Consider the following 18,172-nt stretch of genomic DNA (forward strand, 5'->3'; position numbering starts at 1 on the left):
GTGTTGAAACGAAGGAACAGCATCAAATATCCCTACTGCCTCGAACGTCCTCCCGGTGTTTGTTTCTATACTTCAAGTTCTTGCGGCTGTCCGTTAGCTGGCAGCAAAAATGTGCACCATTTCCGGACGCGTGACGATGCTTCGGCTGTAGTTTCACGGTGGCTTGGGAGCCCAAAGCCGGCCAATGGAATTCAATTGCTCACCTTTCGCATAATCAATGAAGCTTTGGTTAATTTTATATGACACACTGATGCACTGGCATGGCTTTTCTAGAAGTGGATTTCTGTAATATGTTCAAGTGGCATTCATTCGGCCGAACAGCGGGAAGTTGCGCTTTTGAATGCTTTGACTCATAGTCCAAATTTGGATCAAGTGAACTGTATCTGGATGACATCTTTTTCGAAGCATTCCACGAAAAGCACGTACTCCAGCACGTAATAATATTCAAATACAACTTTATCGCGTAAACACAGGAAGCATTCTTTCCACCATATGCCTCAGTCCGCTCCGCAGAAAGAAGACGATGGCAGTTGGCGGGGCTCATATACGAGCTTGTGTACACGGGGAAACCCATTTTCCATTCAGCCGGTTGATTTATGGAAGCACTGCAAACGGCAATCGCCGATCAAACCAACCAACATAACGCGTCGTATGGCGAATGGTTTGTCATTGCATTACTCATCAGTGGGGCTTATTCTATTCTTTTACTCGATAAAGCTTGTTGTTTTAAAAGTCTGGTAGGGAAAATCAATCGATAAAAGGGTAGCCGAAATCGCAGGACAGAACTTCAAACACTCGAAGTTGCTTTGAAAATACCCTCACTAAATTAGAACAGAGGCCAACAAATACAGCTAGTAAGCGCATTTCTATAATGAGCAGCTTGGTGTAGTAGGACCTGTTCACTCTGTTCTTATTACTAGTCGGGTAGATTGTAAACACGTCAGAACGTCAAACCAAGCTGAATCTCGATTTTGCACTATCATCGTCGTACTAAAGTGGTTTGATTTCCGAGATTTATTCGCTTCGCTCTACGTTCTGTAAAGTGAGACTCCCTATGCCTACCTAACCTTCAGAATGATATAATTCCTGTGAAGATTGTTTTATTATTATGTTCTTATAGTACTGTGTCTGTGAATGTTCTTATAGTACTGTGAACTGTGTCTTTGATATAAGTTTAATGTAACTGCATAATTTATTTCGTGATTGAGATCTTTCATTTGTTACTTTATTCAATGTAACTGTCTTTCTAAAGTATTGCACAGCTCGATGAGCTCATTCACAATTTCTGACGAAATACATCTGAAAAAGAGATTAATCTGAGTTGAAAAGGACGTGAAAAGGACTTTTACCAATTGAAAAAGATTTCAGCGGTTTGTTTGCCTCAAATAATTGGTAACGAGCAGCGATATCATTCTTATCGGAGGGATATTTTCATAGCACGCTGATATGCTCATTCCAGGAACGTATCCTAAAATGTGTTCTGCAACATTTACAACTGCATTGTAGGTAATTTATAACTAAGCACGTATAGGTTTCCAGCGGGGCATAGTGAGTGAACTTTTAAATCGAAGTTAAATTATATGCAATCAGTACAAAATACTTAGAAAAACAACTGGGCCAGAATCGAGAAGAGAGCAGTTTTACGGAGCATGGGCTCGAGAACAGTAACAAGATCGGAATGGGTATGACAATCTGTTCCTGTACCGATACGGGGGATCAGTTCCAGGATTGATGGATGTTTCAGTGATAGTAGAGATATGAGTATGAGATCAGTATTGTTGTGGGGAGCCGTGCGTGCCGACCCCTGGACTTGCCGTGGCAGTTACGCTGCCACCGGTCAACGTCCACGGGGACGACAGTGTGTACACGTACACTGTCGCACACACTAAGCGCGCAAGGCTTAGTGTGTGCCGAGCGCCATACAGGCAGAGTGAGTTAGCGAGCCGATCGAGCAGGAGCACTCGGCAGGGGCGCTCGGTGCGGCTGGCGCGCGGCCTACGTTTTAAAGTGTTGTACGTTTTATCAGTATTTATTATGTATGTTTTAATATGTGTAAATAAAGTATTAAGTGCAAAAGAGCAAAGAAAGCAGTCCAAAACAAGCATCTCTTAATGTGTCCCTTGGATTTAAGACGCTCCCAGGAATTGGGTTTGAAATAACCTTTGAGTGCTCCCTACACTATTAAATAGCCCCATCATTATGATTCGTAGCTCTGTGAATGGCCCCTATTTCACTAGTTCCAGCATACCCTGTCATCTATGTTTTTAATATTCCTTATTCTCATAACATAAGTAGCACACCACCGATTGTTTCCCTGAAAACCGACCATAGCCTCACCCGGCAGTAAATATTTATTCCTTGCTTCTAATCAACTAATCCATCAACACCGCCTACATCATGAAGAACAGTATCGTCTGCAGGGTCATGTAGGCCGTTGGCATCATCGCACCCACGAAGGCCAGGAAGCGGGCCGGCTGAGGAATGACCACGACGGCATACACGATCGTGTGCAAAATGCGCGAGGCGGCCACCAAGCGGTACAGATTTATGGCCAGCCACGGTGCCGGATTGGTCAGCAGGTACAGGAAGCCGATGACGAAGAACGGCAGAATGTTTTCCAGATCGTTCTGATGCGCTCTGCAAATGCAAACCATTCAAACAGATATTAGTATCGGGTGCTAGCTCGTTTCGGTGGCAAGCTACAAGAAAGAGAGAAAAACACCAACCTGCGCACACGTTCCACGTCCGGATCGTCGTACTTGGGCACTAGCTTCTTGCTGATCATTCTGGTGTCTTCGGGACTGGCAAATGCCTGCAAGGATTAGAGAAAAGAGGGCGCGTTAGTGTGGAGTTGCACTGGCACAGACACACAGCTGCGAGTGCGAGTTTTGTTAGCGTTTGTAGTCAACGCCGTAGTGGCCATCGATGTCGTACCATCTTCCGAATTCGGTTCAGTGACGTTAGCGGTGACATGAACAACATCTTCATCACCAGCACCGAGGACCAGAAGATGTACGATCGCAGAGCTGCATCGTTAATTGTGGCGAACGGCGAACTCGTCATGTTGATCGCTTGATGGTTGATGGTTGACAGAACAGAAGAGGGCCGAGATGTACGAAAGCTTTTACACTACAGCTACACCAAAATAACTGTTCACACCCTGGAGGTTCGATCTCTCACAGCGAAAACAACAGTGCGAGCAACGACGTCGGGTCTCGAACTGACGGTATCGGAATCGGCCCACAGGTAAACTCGTTTCAGCTTCCAAAAATTCCTACACCTGCACGTGCCAGCCGTCCCTTTCCAATGCGCACGTTTCTCTCTTGTTCCGCAGCGTTACGAGCTTGGGGCGGTTAGGCGGCGTTACGCTTCGGAGCCGTTTGCCCCAGCAGCGGGAGAAAGTTTGGGTTTTTAATTAATTATTGCACCACTAACTGGGTCGTCTGAGGGCAGGGTTTTATATGTTGATTGTCTATTTTCATAAAAAAAGTCCTCATTTAACAAAACATTATGCTGGCTTGTTAAATGGAAATTGTAAAAAATCTCTATAAAGAATTGCTCTCGAGACAGCTATTCCAGGAATTCTGTTCCACTAACTTTAAGTCAGTAACTTATTTCATTTGCAAATGTTACGTGCGTTTTTGTTGTTACTCAAAATATTTTGATCATAAGCATTCTTACATCTCTAGCTTCTATTTCATTCGTCACTGTATCCAATGCCAAACAGCTTAACCCTGACCGTCCGAGAAGTCGTTAACTGGACGACAGTCCGCTTCAACCCCGTGCTCGTGCCTGTGTGGGTGCGTGATCGGCACGTTAGCAATAGACACGCACACCGATCAGCACAAAATAAACTACCGCTCACTCGTCAAGAGCGGGCAGACCAAACTCCACACCGTACGAAGCTGCCGATCGATACTGCTTCACTGCCGCTTCCACTGTGTGTTATTATGTTGTTTGTTTTGTATTTTTCCATCATAAAGCCAATCGCGAGTAAAAATTAGTTCCATCGCTTGTTGCTTTTTTCAATCTCTAATCTTTAATACACAACAGCCGTTTTGCGCCGTGCTATGGACTGCGTGTGCAAAGTTAACCGTGCGAAATGGGCATTAGACGGCTATGGTAACGCTTTCTGCATGCGTTACGTGAATTATGCTTGCGTTCTCCGTACGAAAAATATGCCCTTATCGGCGGTCGATGTAGCAAACGGTACTGTTGATAAAACTGTTATCGCCATCGGTAATGGATTAGACGGGAAAGGCTGGGATGATTGAGATATCGGTACCGTGAAGAGTTGTTTAGGCAGACTAGGCACGGTAAATGTTATGCGTGAAACGATCACGCTAGCTTTTCACGAATCTTCTTTATGGCACATGGAACACGAACAAGTTGAACTCTTCTGTATAGTAAAATCCTGTATGATCTAATCGCGCGTAAGCTACATCAATTTGATCGATGCACACTCGATCAAATTGATTGCAGAATGTTCTCGAAGTCCACTGGCTAAACCTAAGCCCCAGCATATACGCACCTTGTTCTTAAAGCGCTGGATAGCGGTCAGCAAAGCCATCAGCAACATCTTTGCTACCAGCACCGCCGACCAGAATACGTACGCCTTGTACGCTTCCGAATTAATGGAGTCGAATGGGCTTGCCATAGTTCGAACACTGCTGCTTGGCTGCGGTTACTTCCAAGAGAACACCTGCCTGGTCGGTCGGGCTGAAACGATTGGTCAGTCTGGTCGGACACCGTGCCGTGCGCGACCCGTTGCCAAATGGTACTGATTGTGTGCGTGTAGGGAAAACATTTGCAACATCATCATTACCTCATCGGGTTACCCTCCCCACCATGCGCGAGCACATCATATCTCAGCCCACTCACTACCACGATATGCGGTAAAGCAAAGCAAAAAACTATTCATTTCCTACACGCTTCCTTCGATGAGGCGCTAGTATGAAGCTATTAGCGACCTTCAGAGAACTGTTGAAGTCAAGAGGTGATCCGAGGTACTTTGCTAGTTTGGCAGTTCGTATGTAGCGTTGAATACAGGGTCGTGCGTTGGATGTGTGATATTTTCGAGCGGGAATTTAAATTTAACTTATCTGCAGCAGTTTTACCGGAAACTAATCCCTATTTTACTCTTCCAGAACGATTGTAGTTTACCTTTACTGATGTTTCATTTATTTATTTCGGAATAATAATAATGAATTTAGTTTCAATTCCCATTACTATAGAGTTTCACAAACCAGCTCAACGTCATTACCAAATATCGCATACTTTTTAAAACGCTGTTCAGCCATTTTAATAGTTTTGTATTTGAGTGCACCTTGAGTTCCATGGCTACCAGGTTCATATCTTGATTTGCGATTCGATAATCAATACGATTTTTGTGTATATTCAATTATATTTATCTGGAGGCCATGGCTATCATATATAATCATATATATGTAATAAAAAAGTGCTCGTGTTTACTCTTAAAGTTGACTTAAATTTATGTTGAGATTTTGCATTCGTTTTGGTTTGTAAATGGGTCTGAACATGTCTCTGCAACAAAGAAACATGGACAAATCGAGTAAGTTCGCACAGTTTTTTTTAATAAATAAAAAAAATCTAGAAATATTGCCATTGAACAACTAATGTCGCAACATGTTTAATCCCAGAATAAATGTTAAAATGACAACGGCTTGGAGTATTGGGGCCCTTACTTAGTAGGGAAGCTGAAAGTGTTAACTTGTCTGTTGTTGTTATTTTTTATCAATACTAGAGTCTTCTACTTCTTCTTCTTGCAACAACAACCACTGTCCGTCAAGGCCTGCCTGTACCACTAGTGGGTGTGGCATTCAGTGATTCATTGATAACCCATAGCAGGATTGTAAGTCCTGCGTAAGGGGGCACGGTCTATTTGAGGCTTGAACCCATGAAGGGCATATTGTTAAGTCGTGTGAGTTGACGACTGTACCACAAGACCGGCGAATACTACATTACGCATACAAAAATTAAACAGTTCCAGCACTTGCTGACTCCGCGGACAACAATTGCGTTTCACTCGTAACCGTCATTTTGAACGAATCACGCGAAGCGTTTTCTGAAGCGTTCCGCCATCCGTTCCTCCAATACCGCAGACCCGGTTTGTTTACAACGATGACATTTCCAGTGCGTGCAGATGTAAACAATACCATTCCTGTAGCGTCCAAATGGATTCCGGTACACACTCTTTTTCAACGGTCTGCCGATTTTGTCTCTGCCGGGATGAGGATAAACTGATACCTCTGTCGATACTAACCGATAAATCACTTACCATTCACGATATGGAACTGTTTACCGGTATTCAGGTAAGGGGTGAACAGTCACCGCACATCGCGGCCTCTGCCAGCCGCTTTGTAACCTACCGTTGATTGTTCGATCGTTACAGAATCTAAATGACCATCCTTACCTCTATATGGTGTGCGAAGAGTGCGACAGTACGGTGAATAAGTTTGTTGCCTTTCGTGCGCTATGCGCTAAGACTGATGATTACTTCCGGAAGCTCGTTACGGAAGCACTTGCAGAAAATGACGAAACGCAGGCTCCTCCCAACGAGACCGCCATTGTGGGTGAAACGGAGGTACTACATAATCAGCTGGAAGAGAGTGAAACAGTAACAAGCCTACGTGCTGCTGCCAAAGAAGGCAAGCAGACCGTGGCAGAGGATACGGGCAAGAAGCTTTGCGACATATGCGGTGCCTTTGTAGCGGAGCTGAACGGGCACCGGCGCGTCCACACGAAGGAAGCACCGTACGCCTGCGACTACTGCAGCATTAGGATGACACACAAGTCCAATCTGCTGCGGCACATCGACTCGGTACACCTGAAGCGCATCATCAAGCGCTGCGAGCAGTGCGACAAGGGGTTCACCAGCTACTTTTCCTACGGTTCACACATGGTGCGTTCGTTTTCGCCCGATTGTCGGTGAATGCTGTCATTATTGTACAATTCCCATTTCCGTTACCTTTTAGCGCTCCCATCACTCGACGGAGAAGAAGTACGAGTGTAAAACGTGCTGCAAAAAGTTCAACCACCACAGCAGCCTGTGGCTCCACAACATTCGCACACACCAGGACGAAAGAAAGTACAAATGCACGACCTGTGGCCTGCCCTGGAAGACGAAGTATGTTTTTGACAGCGGGTTTGGGCTTCTTGCACGTTTTTTTAACCCTACTCTACATCTCCCCCCTTTCTACGCAGAGAGTCGCTAAGGACGCATGAACGATCGCACTCGTCGGAGCAACCGTACGCGTGCCAGCATTGCCCGAAGCGATTCAAAACCCGGTACGGCTGGAAGTCACACGAGCTAACGCATACCGGCATCGTGTTCAGCTGCCAGCTGTGCGACAAAACCTTCCGCTACAAAACCCTCATCAATGCGCACATCCGCAAGGCGCACCCGGAGGCGTCGGCGACGAGCAGCTAAAGGATGTAAGTGGCACACCTTCTCCCTGTCAATGAATTGTACAAACAGTCGGTTTGTAAAACATGATGCGACGGGCTGGAATGCTCATCTGCCACCCCCGCCAAAGGCAGCCATCGCACACAATTTATTTCTCCCGTCGCGTTACTGGACGCCCTCGTAGCGCTTTCTGTGCTTGTGCCGCACGGTCTTACAGGAAAAACAGGGCCGTCTTGACCGCCATGTACGCGGTGGCAAAGTAGGCGATCGCCCACGAGAGGCCACGGGCCGGCTGGGGAATCACGACCACCGCGTACACGAGCGTGTGCACGATGCGGGCGATGGCGACCGCCCGGAACAGGTTGATCGCGATGAACGGCTCCGGGTTGGTCAGCATGTACAGCAGCCCGATGGCAAAGAACGGCAGAATGTTCTCCAGATCGTTACGATGGGCCCGGCGCACACGCTCCACGTCCGGATCGTCGAACTTGGGCTGGGCGCCCTTCTTGCTGGGCTGGATGTCTTCCGGATTGGCGAACACCTTGCGGAGAGTGGGGAGGAAAATAGAGAGATAAAAAAATGGTTAGAAAGTCGTAAAACAAGTTTGAAGCAACCGAAAAAAGATGCTCAAGGTCAGCTTAATTTCGGAATGAAGATCGGCGCTGGTTACGATCTATGCAAGTCATGCTGAATCGTAAACAGTTCAAGCACGCGGCATCTAATGCTCCTCCGTACGTGTGCGAAACGCGTGGAGGTGACGGAAGGGGTACTTTAAATGTGTTGGTTCCATCCGCGCACACATTCGCATATGAATTTGAAAGTCATGTCGCGTATCTGTACTGCTAGCTTGCTTCCCTCGCCGTCTTTAATCATCCTCGGTATAGAGATAGAAGTATAGATAACGTGAAAAAAAAACCTGAACTCCATTACGAGTAGAACTCGTATTGGTGCTTCACACGTTTAGCCATTTTTTAAAAAGCTGATCTTTTCGTATCAGTAGTACTTGGTCTTTAATTAACTATTTAAATAACTTTTATTTAATTAAATAATAGCATATAGGTAGCTTTAAATAATTATTCCTGTGTATGTTAAACAAGCATGCTACATTATGTTTCGTGGTAAACATATTGTAATATTTAATATTGAGCCAATTTAAACGAGCTTCCCACATTTTAAAACAACCATGAACCTTTTGGGTACGAAGAGGGTTTCTTGTCTTATTTTTCAATTTAATCCACCTTTCCTTATCAACCGGCAAATCCGGCCACGCAAGCCCCGGACACCTCACGAAGCGTTGTAGCTTTATCAAATAAAACACACACACTCATGCAATCACACTCTCAGCGGAACCGTGATATGTGAACTACACCTAATCAATAATCGGCAAAAAAAAGGAATGTTGGCGCATACATCCGCACCAACAAATAAAAAAACCGCTCCCCGATGCGTAATGCCGCCTTTTGGTGGATCTTCTGGAGTGTGCGTCCCTTTCACGGTTGTAATACCTTACCTTCTTGCGGAAGCGCTGGCGGCCAGTCAGTACGGACATGGCCAGCATCTTCACCACCAGCACCGCCGTCCAGAAGACGTACGTCCGGAACACCTCCTCGTTCACGTTCTGCAGCAGGGTCGTCATGTTTGATTGGCGGAATTTATCTGTTGATGGTTGCTGTCGATCAAGGAACCGATGCACGATATGGAAAGGAAATTAAAACAAAAACACTCCCACAGAGGCTATGCTCTAATGCTGCCTCACCGTTGTAATGCTGCCTGCCTGTGCGCCGGTGCAATTGCAAATGCGAGAGCGAGTGCCCGGCTGAATGTCAAGTTCGGGTGTCAGCGTTGCCCGGGAGGAGTATGGGCCGACGTGAAGCGTGTAATTTAATTCGTCGCTCACGACCACACTTAACCGCTGCCCGCTGGCGCTGTACACACGCACACATACGCACCCGAGCCGTGCCGGCAAACGCGCGAAGCAATGGGGTGGGGGAAATGAAACATTTTGTTTATCATTTTACGTCATCCTGTTAGATGTTGTTTGGTTCGCGATGGGTAGGGGGGGGGGCTCGGGTGTGTTTCGATGCCTGGCTTTACGCACGCCATGGCATGACGGTGGGCCATTCTATGTGCTAGTGTTTTATAATTCGTTGTTTAATGCAATGTTCTACTACACTTCATTGTTTGACTGCTTTTTTGCATTGGCTTAACCTTTTTTGAATTTGGTTATTTGTTTTCCTGCTTTATGAATTTGTAGGTAATTCTATGTAAACTGTATTGTAATTTAGTTTGCTCTTTTAAGTTTTGCTGGTAACATTTTTTATAATCATAATGCTATCAAGCAAAAACTATAGTTGGGAAGATCCTGAGTATGTTAAAAAAAACCCTTCTTTATTCTGCAGCAGCAAAACGAAGACTAATTTTGTGCTTCCGATGTTCTGGCGCTGTTGGTTGCTCGTCGCCTACTGGTCCCGTTGTCAATCCACCAGACATGATCATGCTCATAATGTTTGCATGATGTCGTCTGGATAACGGACAGTCCCATCCGTTCAACATGACACCGCAAGTGGAGTCTCCGTTCGCGAGCTGCACCGGTTGTCGTAGGAACCCGCTTCCAGTTGGGTTCCCGTTGGAACGTTTAACGTAAGACTCACTTGCAACCATTTACTTTGTTTGAGCTAGCACATGTGTGCATATCTCAAGATATTTGATCCCTCTATTAAGAATTAAAAACGGAGACTAATTGTTTCCGCGTTGATTTGTAATTGTCCCATTTTGTAATAACTGTCACCTGATTAAAATAACTGACTGTTGGTAATGCAAGAAAACCAGTGGGACCAGTGTAAAGAAGAATCAAAAACTAAAATGTTACAACTTGTATAACGTCTTCCTTTCGAAATGAAAGTATATACCTTTTACAGCATAATTAATCAAACGATGCCAGTGGTACGGTTTTCAAGTCGTACGCCCTAGCAACATGCTGGTCGTAGGGTCTATTCTCTTGCGGAAGAAGCTCCCTTGCGTATGACTTTATGGGTTTGCCAATCACTTAGATACGTCTATGAAAGGCTTTGCCGGGACATGATCAACCATAGTTAATCTTGTGTTGAATAATACAAGGCATAACTGACTCTGAGTTGCATTGTGTACTGCTGAAGGAATTGACTCTAGTCTAACTGATCTCATTTCAATGTTGAAGAACCAACCAAATTATTGAACAGCTCTCATCTACTACAGAAGAAAATAATGCTTGCTTGTTTGTTGGTTAGTTTCAAACAGAAGCTGTTTCGCTTTTATTGCACAACTTTTTTCGGACGGGCAAAGTTAAGCAAACGTTAATGAGGCGTGACCTAAACCTAACCTTAGCTTAAAACATACTACAGACGACGCGTGATATCTTACCCTTTAAAGTACATTAGTATTACAAGCGTTACAGTATGGCGACATGGTTAAGTAAACGGGGGGCTTCCTGTCACTATCACTATCACTATCAGTAGTGTCCTAGCGTGTGGTGGTGGAGACTCCTGCGGAGGCGCCTAAGCGATGTGCCGAAGTAGTAAACGATTCGTTTACTTCCTAATCCTTAGAAACGGCTGCACGATCCGCTACTCCAGTGCCGGTGTAGGACCGGAGGCAGAATGTGAAGGTCTCTGTTACGGGTGCCGTTCGGCTTTTAAAACCGATGTGGTAAGTGTGGCGTGGAGCTGCTGGGCGCGGTATAAATCTTCCCCACGTAACACGCGGTGGTTGCGCCAAAATTGGAAACGCCATCCGTTGGAACGGCTTACCTGTATTTAAAAACACACCTTCACCCAACACAACGCTGCCCAACTGCTGACGGTGGGTATGTGGGGAGGGAGGTGATTGATGGTGCGTGTAACATGCCAACCCTTCCAAAAGGGTGGCTTTAATTCGGGCGAGACGCACCAGCGCCTGAAGGTAAGAGCACGCACCACACTGCGCGTTTGGTCTGGTTAAAAGATGAGATTATCGAACCACTGCCACCGCTTGCTCTGCTTCTCGTCCACGACATACGATATGCATTTGCCTTTGCTTCTGCAAAAAAGAGAAAGAAGAAGATAAAAGCTAGCGTCAGTAAGAGTAGCTAAGATGAAGTGTGGCGCTGTTTGGTGTACCTTTTGGTGCAGTTCAGCTTGGGATGCTCGTGCCGGAAGCATTGCGGTTTCAGCAGGTTGAAGTACGTGTAGCCGATCTGGCGCGAAACGAGTGTGTTGGCGTTCTTCAGACAGTTGAAAAATTGTTTATCACAGTCACAATGAGATCTGTTCGGGGGGGGGGGGGGGGGGGAAGTCAGAAGGATGAAACAATTAGGAAACAAAGCAAAATACACAACAGAAATCGAACATTTGATTGCTCCAACTCAACAAACGCAACAACAAAAAAACTTGTATTTCCCCTTGCCGTGTCACAATGCCGAGGCATTGGGTTTTGGATTGGCATTGGAATCGCTACAGAAAGATAGACGGCGGCGGGGTTGAGATACTGCTGAGGGTCGGAGATACTTTCGATTGTTGTTCAGGTTGATACCCGGTTCAGGTGTGGCCCAATATCCGGCCCCGATTTCCAATTCGTTGCGGTTGGGGGAGTTTGAAGTGCGTCGAGTTCTGATGAAACGGAGTGGAATTTGCTTTGGGGCAATGCTGCTTACTACACTGGTTCCGTCAATCCGCTCAGAGACATCCAACAACTATTGCAAAGAGTGCAATTCTTGGATATCTTGAGTCGGAAATGACATCTTCTCAATGTCAATACGTAAGACAGCGAAGGTCAAGAAGTCGTAACTCCAAAGCAACAGAAACCCCAAGAATTTTCCACTCATAGGCTCCAAGTTGACTGTGATGGTCTGATGGACGAGTTCATTTTAATTACCCTTGGAACGTTGAAACATAAGTCACCGTATAGAAAAAAGACGCACCATTCTCCGACACGAATCTGACGCGGATGATCTTGAAATTAATTAGGACCAAGGTGAATGCCGAAGTTCAGAATGGGAAATTAGACACCATCAGAGAGCAGCTCAACAATCCTCCTCCGGCAGATGTGCAGAGCCTCTCCAATTAATATTTGCTCGAAATTCTGAAAAGCTGAGTCAGTGCATTGGCAGCACCAAATGACACCGGGTTTTGATACATTTGCAAATGGCGTATTTCCTGCCCTCCCCTCCATACCTACCGCGTAAAGTAGCCGTTGTTCTTTAGCCGATTGAACTGCTCGCCGGCTGCGATGGTGATGGGACAGAGATCGTGCGCCCGGCAGCAGCTGTCGGTCAGATAGAAGAACCCGATGTCGTTCTCGCTCTTCGCCTGGTTGCCGTCCCCACACCACACCGTGCCCGGGTAGATGGCTTTGACCTTGCGCTTGAAGGCGTTGAACAGTGAGCTGATCGTGCCGCCGGTGCCGCCACCGCCCGCGGAGCTTCCAGGAGCCTTGCTAGTACTGCCGGTCGTACTGCCCGCTCCGCCTCCGCCAGTCTGCAGTCCGGGCTGGCCGCCCGACACTAGCGAACCGTCGCTGCCGGTCACCCCATCTTCCGGGGCCAGTTGCAGCTGGCCATCGTTCAGCTGGGCCGGTATGTTGCGCAGACCCTTGGCCGTGTTGACAAAGTGCGGCCGAAAGCGGTGCGGTATGCCGCGCTGGATGTTCGAGGATGGGCCGGAAGTGGTGCTGCTACTGCCACTTTCGCTACCACCACCCTTGCTCTGGTACGCCTCGATGTACTGGTAGATGCCAAAGCGCTGCAGCATACCGCGCACGAATGCTGAAACACGTGACAAAGACGGCGCTGCCGTCATCACTACCGGTTCGTCTGCACGCGATGGTGGTGCGGTGCGGTGCGCGTGTTGTTGCCATTAGAGCATTGGTGCGAACGTGCGTTGTCCTACCACAGTGTGGAGAAGAGGAAGACGGAAAGATGGTTCTTGAAAAGGGCAGTTTGGGGAAGCGCGATAAGCCGGAAGGACATTCGCACACCACTTACCGAGACGCGTTGAAGGCATGCCAGCGGTGCCGGTGCAACCGGAGGGTAGTGTGGGTGTGAGGGGGAGAATGGATAGACGGTGAAAAGAGAAAGGAGGTACATAAGTGCGTGTGTATGTTGCGAAACCACGACCAGTAGTATAGTGGAAAACTCATTGCATAGAACATTTGTACTTAATGACGGCCTATCGAAGACAAAACTTTGTTTGGAAACGCTCACTACATCACGCTATATAGAAACGCTATACCTTTAACACAAATTCAAATTCAAAACAAATTCTTATCCACCAAGATATCTACAGAAAGGAATACTAAAGTATTAGATTCCAAAAATTAATAATTTTGACGAATCTTCAAGGTTTTACAACCAAAAATATGAAAACGCTACGATTAGTGATTATAATGATAAATCCTACCTTTTATCCCTAAATAGGCTTGAGAAGGAGGGAAGTATCTATGTGATAATATTATATTACGATAGTTTTGAGGGAATTAAAAATGTACGACCAACTGGTAGCATCGGACGCAATTTGAAAGAATTCACCGAGTCATACACACACACCCAGGACATAGCTCCCCAAGACCCAACACATGGATCAGGACACATCAGGACACAACTGCGTTATGCATATGGCCAGTTTCACTGATACCCACAGGCGCTACCTTCGGAAGCAGGAGAACCTAATGTATCTGGACAGTGAGTGATGCTCTTTGCGACTTCCAAATTAGGCTAGTTGTGGCTGAATCTTTGGATCCATTCTAAAATAGGAATTTCTGTTTGACACTCACAATGAGTCAGTCTCGTAAGACTGACCAATATGGATTCAAATCTCTTATATACAGAGACATTTGCTATCTTGTTTTGGGAACAGCAATCAGTAAAAGCTGCACAAGTGTGTGGCTTCTATGTAAAATGGCGCAGGCCAAGGCTAAAACCGCAAGGCACATAAAACATAATTATATTATACACATCATTTACGAAACACTTCTCACAAAATCTTCAACATGCTTGTTTTACCCCACAGAACCCACAAATCAAGATACGCTCTTTGTGACATTCGAAAGTTTGCCATGAGCCAGCCGAATGCTGCAGCTCCTTGAGTCTAATGGAAAAACAAAAACTTTTATAAATTTCTAACGCTGAAACCTTGGGAAATCTGCCGTCAACCCCGAACAAAAGAGTAACCTTGAGCGAATCAGCTGATCGACTGAAGACTCTCTCTCACTCTCGTGACGCTCAGGGAGCCTCGCGGAAGCTCAGACTATCCGCACCTTACTTTTGTGCAGTGAGGGAAAGCGAAGAAAAGGGGGGGTTGAGGAAAGAAGAAAAAAAAACAGATTCAGCCCAGTTCTAATTCCAGTGAAAGGCCAGATAATTAAAGGTACATGTTGCTGTGGTGTTGCTGCTACGGCGGTCACCTACATTGGCTCGCGATCGCGATCAGACGTCACGAGCCGTTGAGCTTGTGGCGCCGCCACCCCCACCACCCCTTGGCACGATGATGCGACAGCGCCCGTTCAACACTTTCAAACCCGTTCAAGTGCAACGGTTTCCATTTTGCAACGCTAATAATGTGTATTATGTGCCACGAGTTCGATTTGATCTATTGTGCTTCTTGGGCCGGCCATTATGCCATGTTGAAAAACCCCGAACCGTAACAGCAAACAAAATCCGAACCAATGCAGCGGTAGACCGACTTACCTTGCGACTGGAGGGCGGCCGCCGTCGGGTAGTAGCTGGTCGTGACGCCCAGCTCGCCGTCCTGCTGGAAGACAGTGGTGTCCAACGGTGTGCGCTGGAATGTGTAGCCAAACAAAGGGTTAGCTTAGCTGGTGCAAACGGCCGGGGGAGAGTGTTGTAGACATAGCTGGTCGAATGATAAGGTTAGATCGCTTGTCGCGCTAGAGAAAATGCCACGTTCTCGCTTGGCAATGCTAATGTGCACGTGGCGTGCGCGCGCATACAAAGACAGCTGGATTGACTGGTACTATCTGCGTTCCCCCCGCCCTCCCAAGGCATGATCAATTGCTTTGTCGAGCGATCAACGACGAGCCTCGGATGCGGTGGTTGAGGTGACGTCAGTAGGACCTAAGGGTGACTGTTTACGTTCGATATGCGAGATTCCAGCCGGACAAAGTTCAATCCGGACAGGATGGTATCATAATGATGAGGTGATGGTAGGCCGCCGACATGATTCATCTCTGCTCTATGGTGTCCCTTTGTCGCACTATCCCATCTGCACATCCTGCACACAGTGCTTGCAGGGCGCAAACAATAAATACCCCCAAAATTCTTGCTCCACAACCTCTCACCAAACTCACCGAAATGTCACCGCTGGTCTGCTTCCGATATGCACCTGTACCTTCCCCGTACTTGCTCGCGTCACTTTCCCACCGAATCAACTCGTACGGGTCGGGGCTCAGGTCCGAACCGCCCTCGACCAGCCGCACCAGCTCACTGCCATCGTCGTACCGGGCCGTGCTTTCTCCTGCTCCCCGCTCGCCCCACTGCACCGGGTACAGACTAAACTCCTCACTGGTCAGCCCCTCGCCGAACGCCAGGAACCGTGCATCGCGCGAACCGGTGCTCGCTACCGCCAGCGAATCGTTCACCGGCGACACACCTCCCGCACCAAGCGACGAACCGCAGGCAAGGATCGCAAGGTACAGCAGTATGGCACGCGGCAACGTCAGGACCACCTTATCGCGACACATCGCAACCGACTCGAGCACTTTGGGCACCAACAGCAGCAGCAGCAGCAGCAGCAACCTCAGCATCCACCACTACCGTCGACGGTCGGGACGGGAAACACGGCTGCAAAACTACGCAAACGCCACAAAGTACGCTCGAGGGATCGAGACGCTTTATTCTCATTCTCGCGCGTGCTCGCGTTCCTCACAGGTGTGTGCAGCACCACCGTGGGGAAGGGGAGGCTGTGGAGAGTTGCTTAATTGCAGTGCGCTCACCACACACACACACACACACACACACGCACGCACTGAGTGCTGGAGATGGCGGAATTCTGCGAGAATATGCGCTCCGTGTCTTTTTGCTGTTGTTGTTGTTGTTGTTGTTGCCCCTACGCGTGGTCACAGAGATGCTGCGCGGCGCGAGACGACGAACCTGCACCTGAAGTGTCGAGGACCGGATTACCGGGTGGAAGATTTATCTCATTCGCACAGATAGCTTGCCATCTTTCGGAATTGCGTTGGCATAAAACACACACACACACACGCACGCACACGCACACTTGCACAAGAGTCACATGTACAGCACAGTGTCTGCAATCCCGGAAGCGAAGGGCGTCCTCGAAGACACGGCAGCCAGAAACCCCTTGCCTGGAGTGGTCGGTAGGATTTCAGTACAGTAGTTGATGGAGCGGGTTGTGCAGGCGTACGGAGGCGGCTTTGTTGCGCCGTTTGGTGGATTGTTGCCGGTTGACTGTTTTGTTCTGCGCGATCACTCGTCACCTAGGTTCCTAGCTGACGCGGCTGTTTGGGCATCGCGCTGACGGACAGCGCCACTTCACTTCGGCTCCGGGCCGCCTGCTTGTGCTGCCACTGCGTTCTGACCGAGGTAAGGTACCGAACTGACGGTGATCGCTGCCGCACTGCACCACACAACACACGGTTGCCTTGAGCATTCACCGAAAAAATAAAGCAGTAGAAGAAGACGAAAACTAAAACGCACACACAAAAACACTGCTCCGTAACTGACCGCGAGCCGCGTGCTCCGGAGCGTGGCGCGATGGTGTGAAAAGGGTAAGCGCATGAGTGGAAAACCCTTTTTTTGCATTTTTGGTGGAAAGGTACACACACACACACAGTGTACAGCCTTACCAGCACACTGTTGTGACCTACTGTGGCGGGCGACTCCAGACACCACCCGCAAGAAAAGTGTGCCGTACAGTGATGTGTAAAGTTGGCTAAAATCCGGATTCGACTCCGATGCGACTCCGATAATATCGGAATCGAAAGGTAGATTCCCCATCGTCAGGAGTCGTCCGGAGTCGTTCGGAATCGGAGTCGTCCGGAGTCGTCCGGAGTCATCCAGAGTCGTTCGGAGTCATCAAGAGTCGTCCGGAGTCATCCAGAGTCGTTCGGAGTCATCCAGAGTCGTCCGGAATTGGTTGGAGTTGGAGTCGGTCTTGGAAACAAAGACCTGTATACGAAGTGCACAAACAACAAGAAAGACAAAAAAAGAAAGACTTTCAAAACACAACGAAATTAAATGCCTGATAACAAGCACATTGCACTGGACAGCTCCTGTTAACTTCGACCGACTCCAATTCTGGTCGACTCCGATCGAATCTGGACGATGGCGAAAGACTCCGACTCCGAAGAGTCCGAACGACTCGGACTCCAAATGACTCCGGGTGACTTCGGACGACTCCAAGCGACTTGGGTCGATTCCAAACGACTTCGGATGACTCCGGACGACTCCGACTCCAAATGGTTCCGGCTGACATCGGACGACTCCAAACGACTCCTGGCGACTCCGATTCCGTGCGTAACTAGTGGTTCGGGTTGATTCGGAGTCGGAATCAGACTAACAATAGTCGGAGTCGGATCGGAGTCGTTGGTGCGCTTCAAAGAGCACGCCTCTAGAGGCGTAGTTTTTGAGTTTGAGAGTGTGTGTGAGGCTAGGGATCCTCAGGCACTTCCGGCAACGGACAGTGCCGAACCGAAGGGCTCGCCGAGTGTTACATTATGGACATATTTTATGTTTCGCTCTTGTGTATGTATGTGTGT

At 47.7% G+C, this 18,172-nt stretch overlaps 4 protein-coding genes across 7 annotated transcripts; 1 reads left to right on the top strand and 3 right to left on the bottom strand.

Moving 5' to 3' along the window:
- Positions 1–2,306: 2,306 nt before the first annotated feature.
- LOC121590446 (microsomal glutathione S-transferase 1-like) lies at positions 2,307–4,768 on the bottom strand. 2 transcript variants are annotated; one of them, XM_041910161.1, is made up of 3 exons: positions 4,532–4,768; positions 2,727–2,812; positions 2,307–2,637 (listed from the first exon to the last, which is right to left on the bottom strand). In XM_041910161.1, exons 1-3 carry the CDS (start codon positions 4,655–4,657, stop codon positions 2,391–2,393), a joined length of 459 nt encoding a protein of 152 aa, XP_041766095.1. In that variant the 5' UTR covers positions 4,658–4,768; the 3' UTR covers positions 2,307–2,390. The 2 variants fall into 2 exon arrangements, with proteins under 2 accessions (XP_041766095.1, XP_041766086.1); XM_041910152.1 differs by lacking the exon at positions 4,532–4,768 and adding an exon at positions 2,935–3,937.
- A 130-nt stretch (positions 4,769–4,898) lies between these two features.
- Positions 4,899–14,481, top strand: LOC121590430 (zinc finger protein 525-like). 2 transcript variants are annotated; one of them, XM_041910126.1, is made up of 5 exons: positions 4,899–6,332; positions 6,413–6,922; positions 6,996–7,147; positions 7,225–7,455; positions 14,446–14,481. In XM_041910126.1, the coding sequence occupies exons 1-4, from the start codon at positions 6,195–6,197 to the stop codon at positions 7,448–7,450; spliced, it is 1,026 nt and encodes a 341-aa protein (XP_041766060.1). In that variant the 5' UTR covers positions 4,899–6,194; the 3' UTR covers positions 7,451–7,455; positions 14,446–14,481. The 2 variants fall into 2 exon arrangements, with proteins under 2 accessions (XP_041766060.1, XP_041766050.1); XM_041910116.1 differs by lacking the exon at positions 14,446–14,481 and having other exon boundaries at positions 7,225–7,681.
- LOC121590456 (microsomal glutathione S-transferase 1-like) lies at positions 7,502–9,295 on the bottom strand. The gene is made up of 3 exons (XM_041910174.1): positions 9,183–9,295; positions 8,937–9,095; positions 7,502–7,967 (listed from the first exon to the last, which is right to left on the bottom strand). The coding sequence occupies exons 2-3, from the start codon at positions 9,060–9,062 to the stop codon at positions 7,638–7,640; spliced, it is 456 nt and encodes a 151-aa protein (XP_041766108.1). The 5' UTR covers positions 9,063–9,095; positions 9,183–9,295; the 3' UTR covers positions 7,502–7,637.
- Positions 10,689–17,303, bottom strand: LOC121590421. 2 transcript variants are annotated; one of them, XM_041910103.1, is made up of 5 exons: positions 15,743–17,303; positions 15,123–15,216; positions 12,617–13,202; positions 11,560–11,706; positions 10,689–11,479 (listed from the first exon to the last, which is right to left on the bottom strand). In XM_041910103.1, exons 1-5 carry the CDS (start codon positions 16,196–16,198, stop codon positions 11,398–11,400), a joined length of 1,365 nt encoding a protein of 454 aa, XP_041766037.1. In that variant the 5' UTR covers positions 16,199–17,303; the 3' UTR covers positions 10,689–11,397. The 2 variants fall into 2 exon arrangements, with proteins under 2 accessions (XP_041766037.1, XP_041766028.1); XM_041910094.1 differs by having other exon boundaries at positions 12,617–13,250.
- Between the last annotated feature and the right edge of the window lie 869 nt (positions 17,304–18,172).

The sequence above is a fragment of the Anopheles merus genome, chromosome X, assembly GCF_017562075.2.
Source record: "Anopheles merus strain MAF chromosome X, AmerM5.1, whole genome shotgun sequence".
In the NCBI taxonomy this organism is placed as follows: Eukaryota; Metazoa; Arthropoda; class Insecta; order Diptera; family Culicidae; genus Anopheles; species Anopheles merus.

Excerpts from the sequence above, each read along its gene's own strand:
- LOC121590446 (XM_041910152.1), bottom strand. The coding sequence starts at position 3,063 with ATGACGAGTTCGCCGTTCGCCACAATTAACGATGCAGCTCTGCGATCG. Across the intron at positions 2,813-2,934 it reads TGAACCGAATTCGGAAGATG|GCATTTGCCAGTCCCGAAGA; the intron begins GTACGACATCGA and ends TAATCCTTGCAG. Across the intron at positions 2,638-2,726 it reads GACGTGGAACGTGTGCGCAG|AGCGCATCAGAACGATCTGG; the intron begins GTTGGTGTTTTT and ends TTGCATTTGCAG.
- LOC121590430 (XM_041910126.1), top strand. The coding sequence starts at position 6,195 with ATGGATTCCGGTACACACTCTTTTTCAACGGTCTGCCGATTTTGTCTC. Across the intron at positions 6,333-6,412 it reads AACTGTTTACCGGTATTCAG|AATCTAAATGACCATCCTTA; the intron begins GTAAGGGGTGAA and ends CGATCGTTACAG. Across the intron at positions 7,148-7,224 it reads GGCCTGCCCTGGAAGACGAA|AGAGTCGCTAAGGACGCATG; the intron begins GTATGTTTTTGA and ends CTTTCTACGCAG.
- LOC121590456 (XM_041910174.1), bottom strand. The coding sequence starts at position 9,062 with ATGACGACCCTGCTGCAGAACGTGAACGAGGAGGTGTTCCGGACGTAC. Across the intron at positions 7,968-8,936 it reads GCCAGCGCTTCCGCAAGAAG|GTGTTCGCCAATCCGGAAGA; the intron begins GTAAGGTATTAC and ends ACTCTCCGCAAG.
- LOC121590421 (XM_041910094.1), bottom strand. The coding sequence starts at position 16,198 with ATGCTGAGGTTGCTGCTGCTGCTGCTGCTGCTGTTGGTGCCCAAAGTG. Across the intron at positions 15,217-15,742 it reads AGACCAGCGGTGACATTTCG|CGCACACCGTTGGACACCAC; the intron begins GTGAGTTTGGTG and ends TACACATTCCAG. Across the intron at positions 13,251-15,122 it reads GGCCGCCCTCCAGTCGCAAG|ACGAACCGGTAGTGATGACG; the intron begins GTAAGTCGGTCT and ends CATCGCGTGCAG.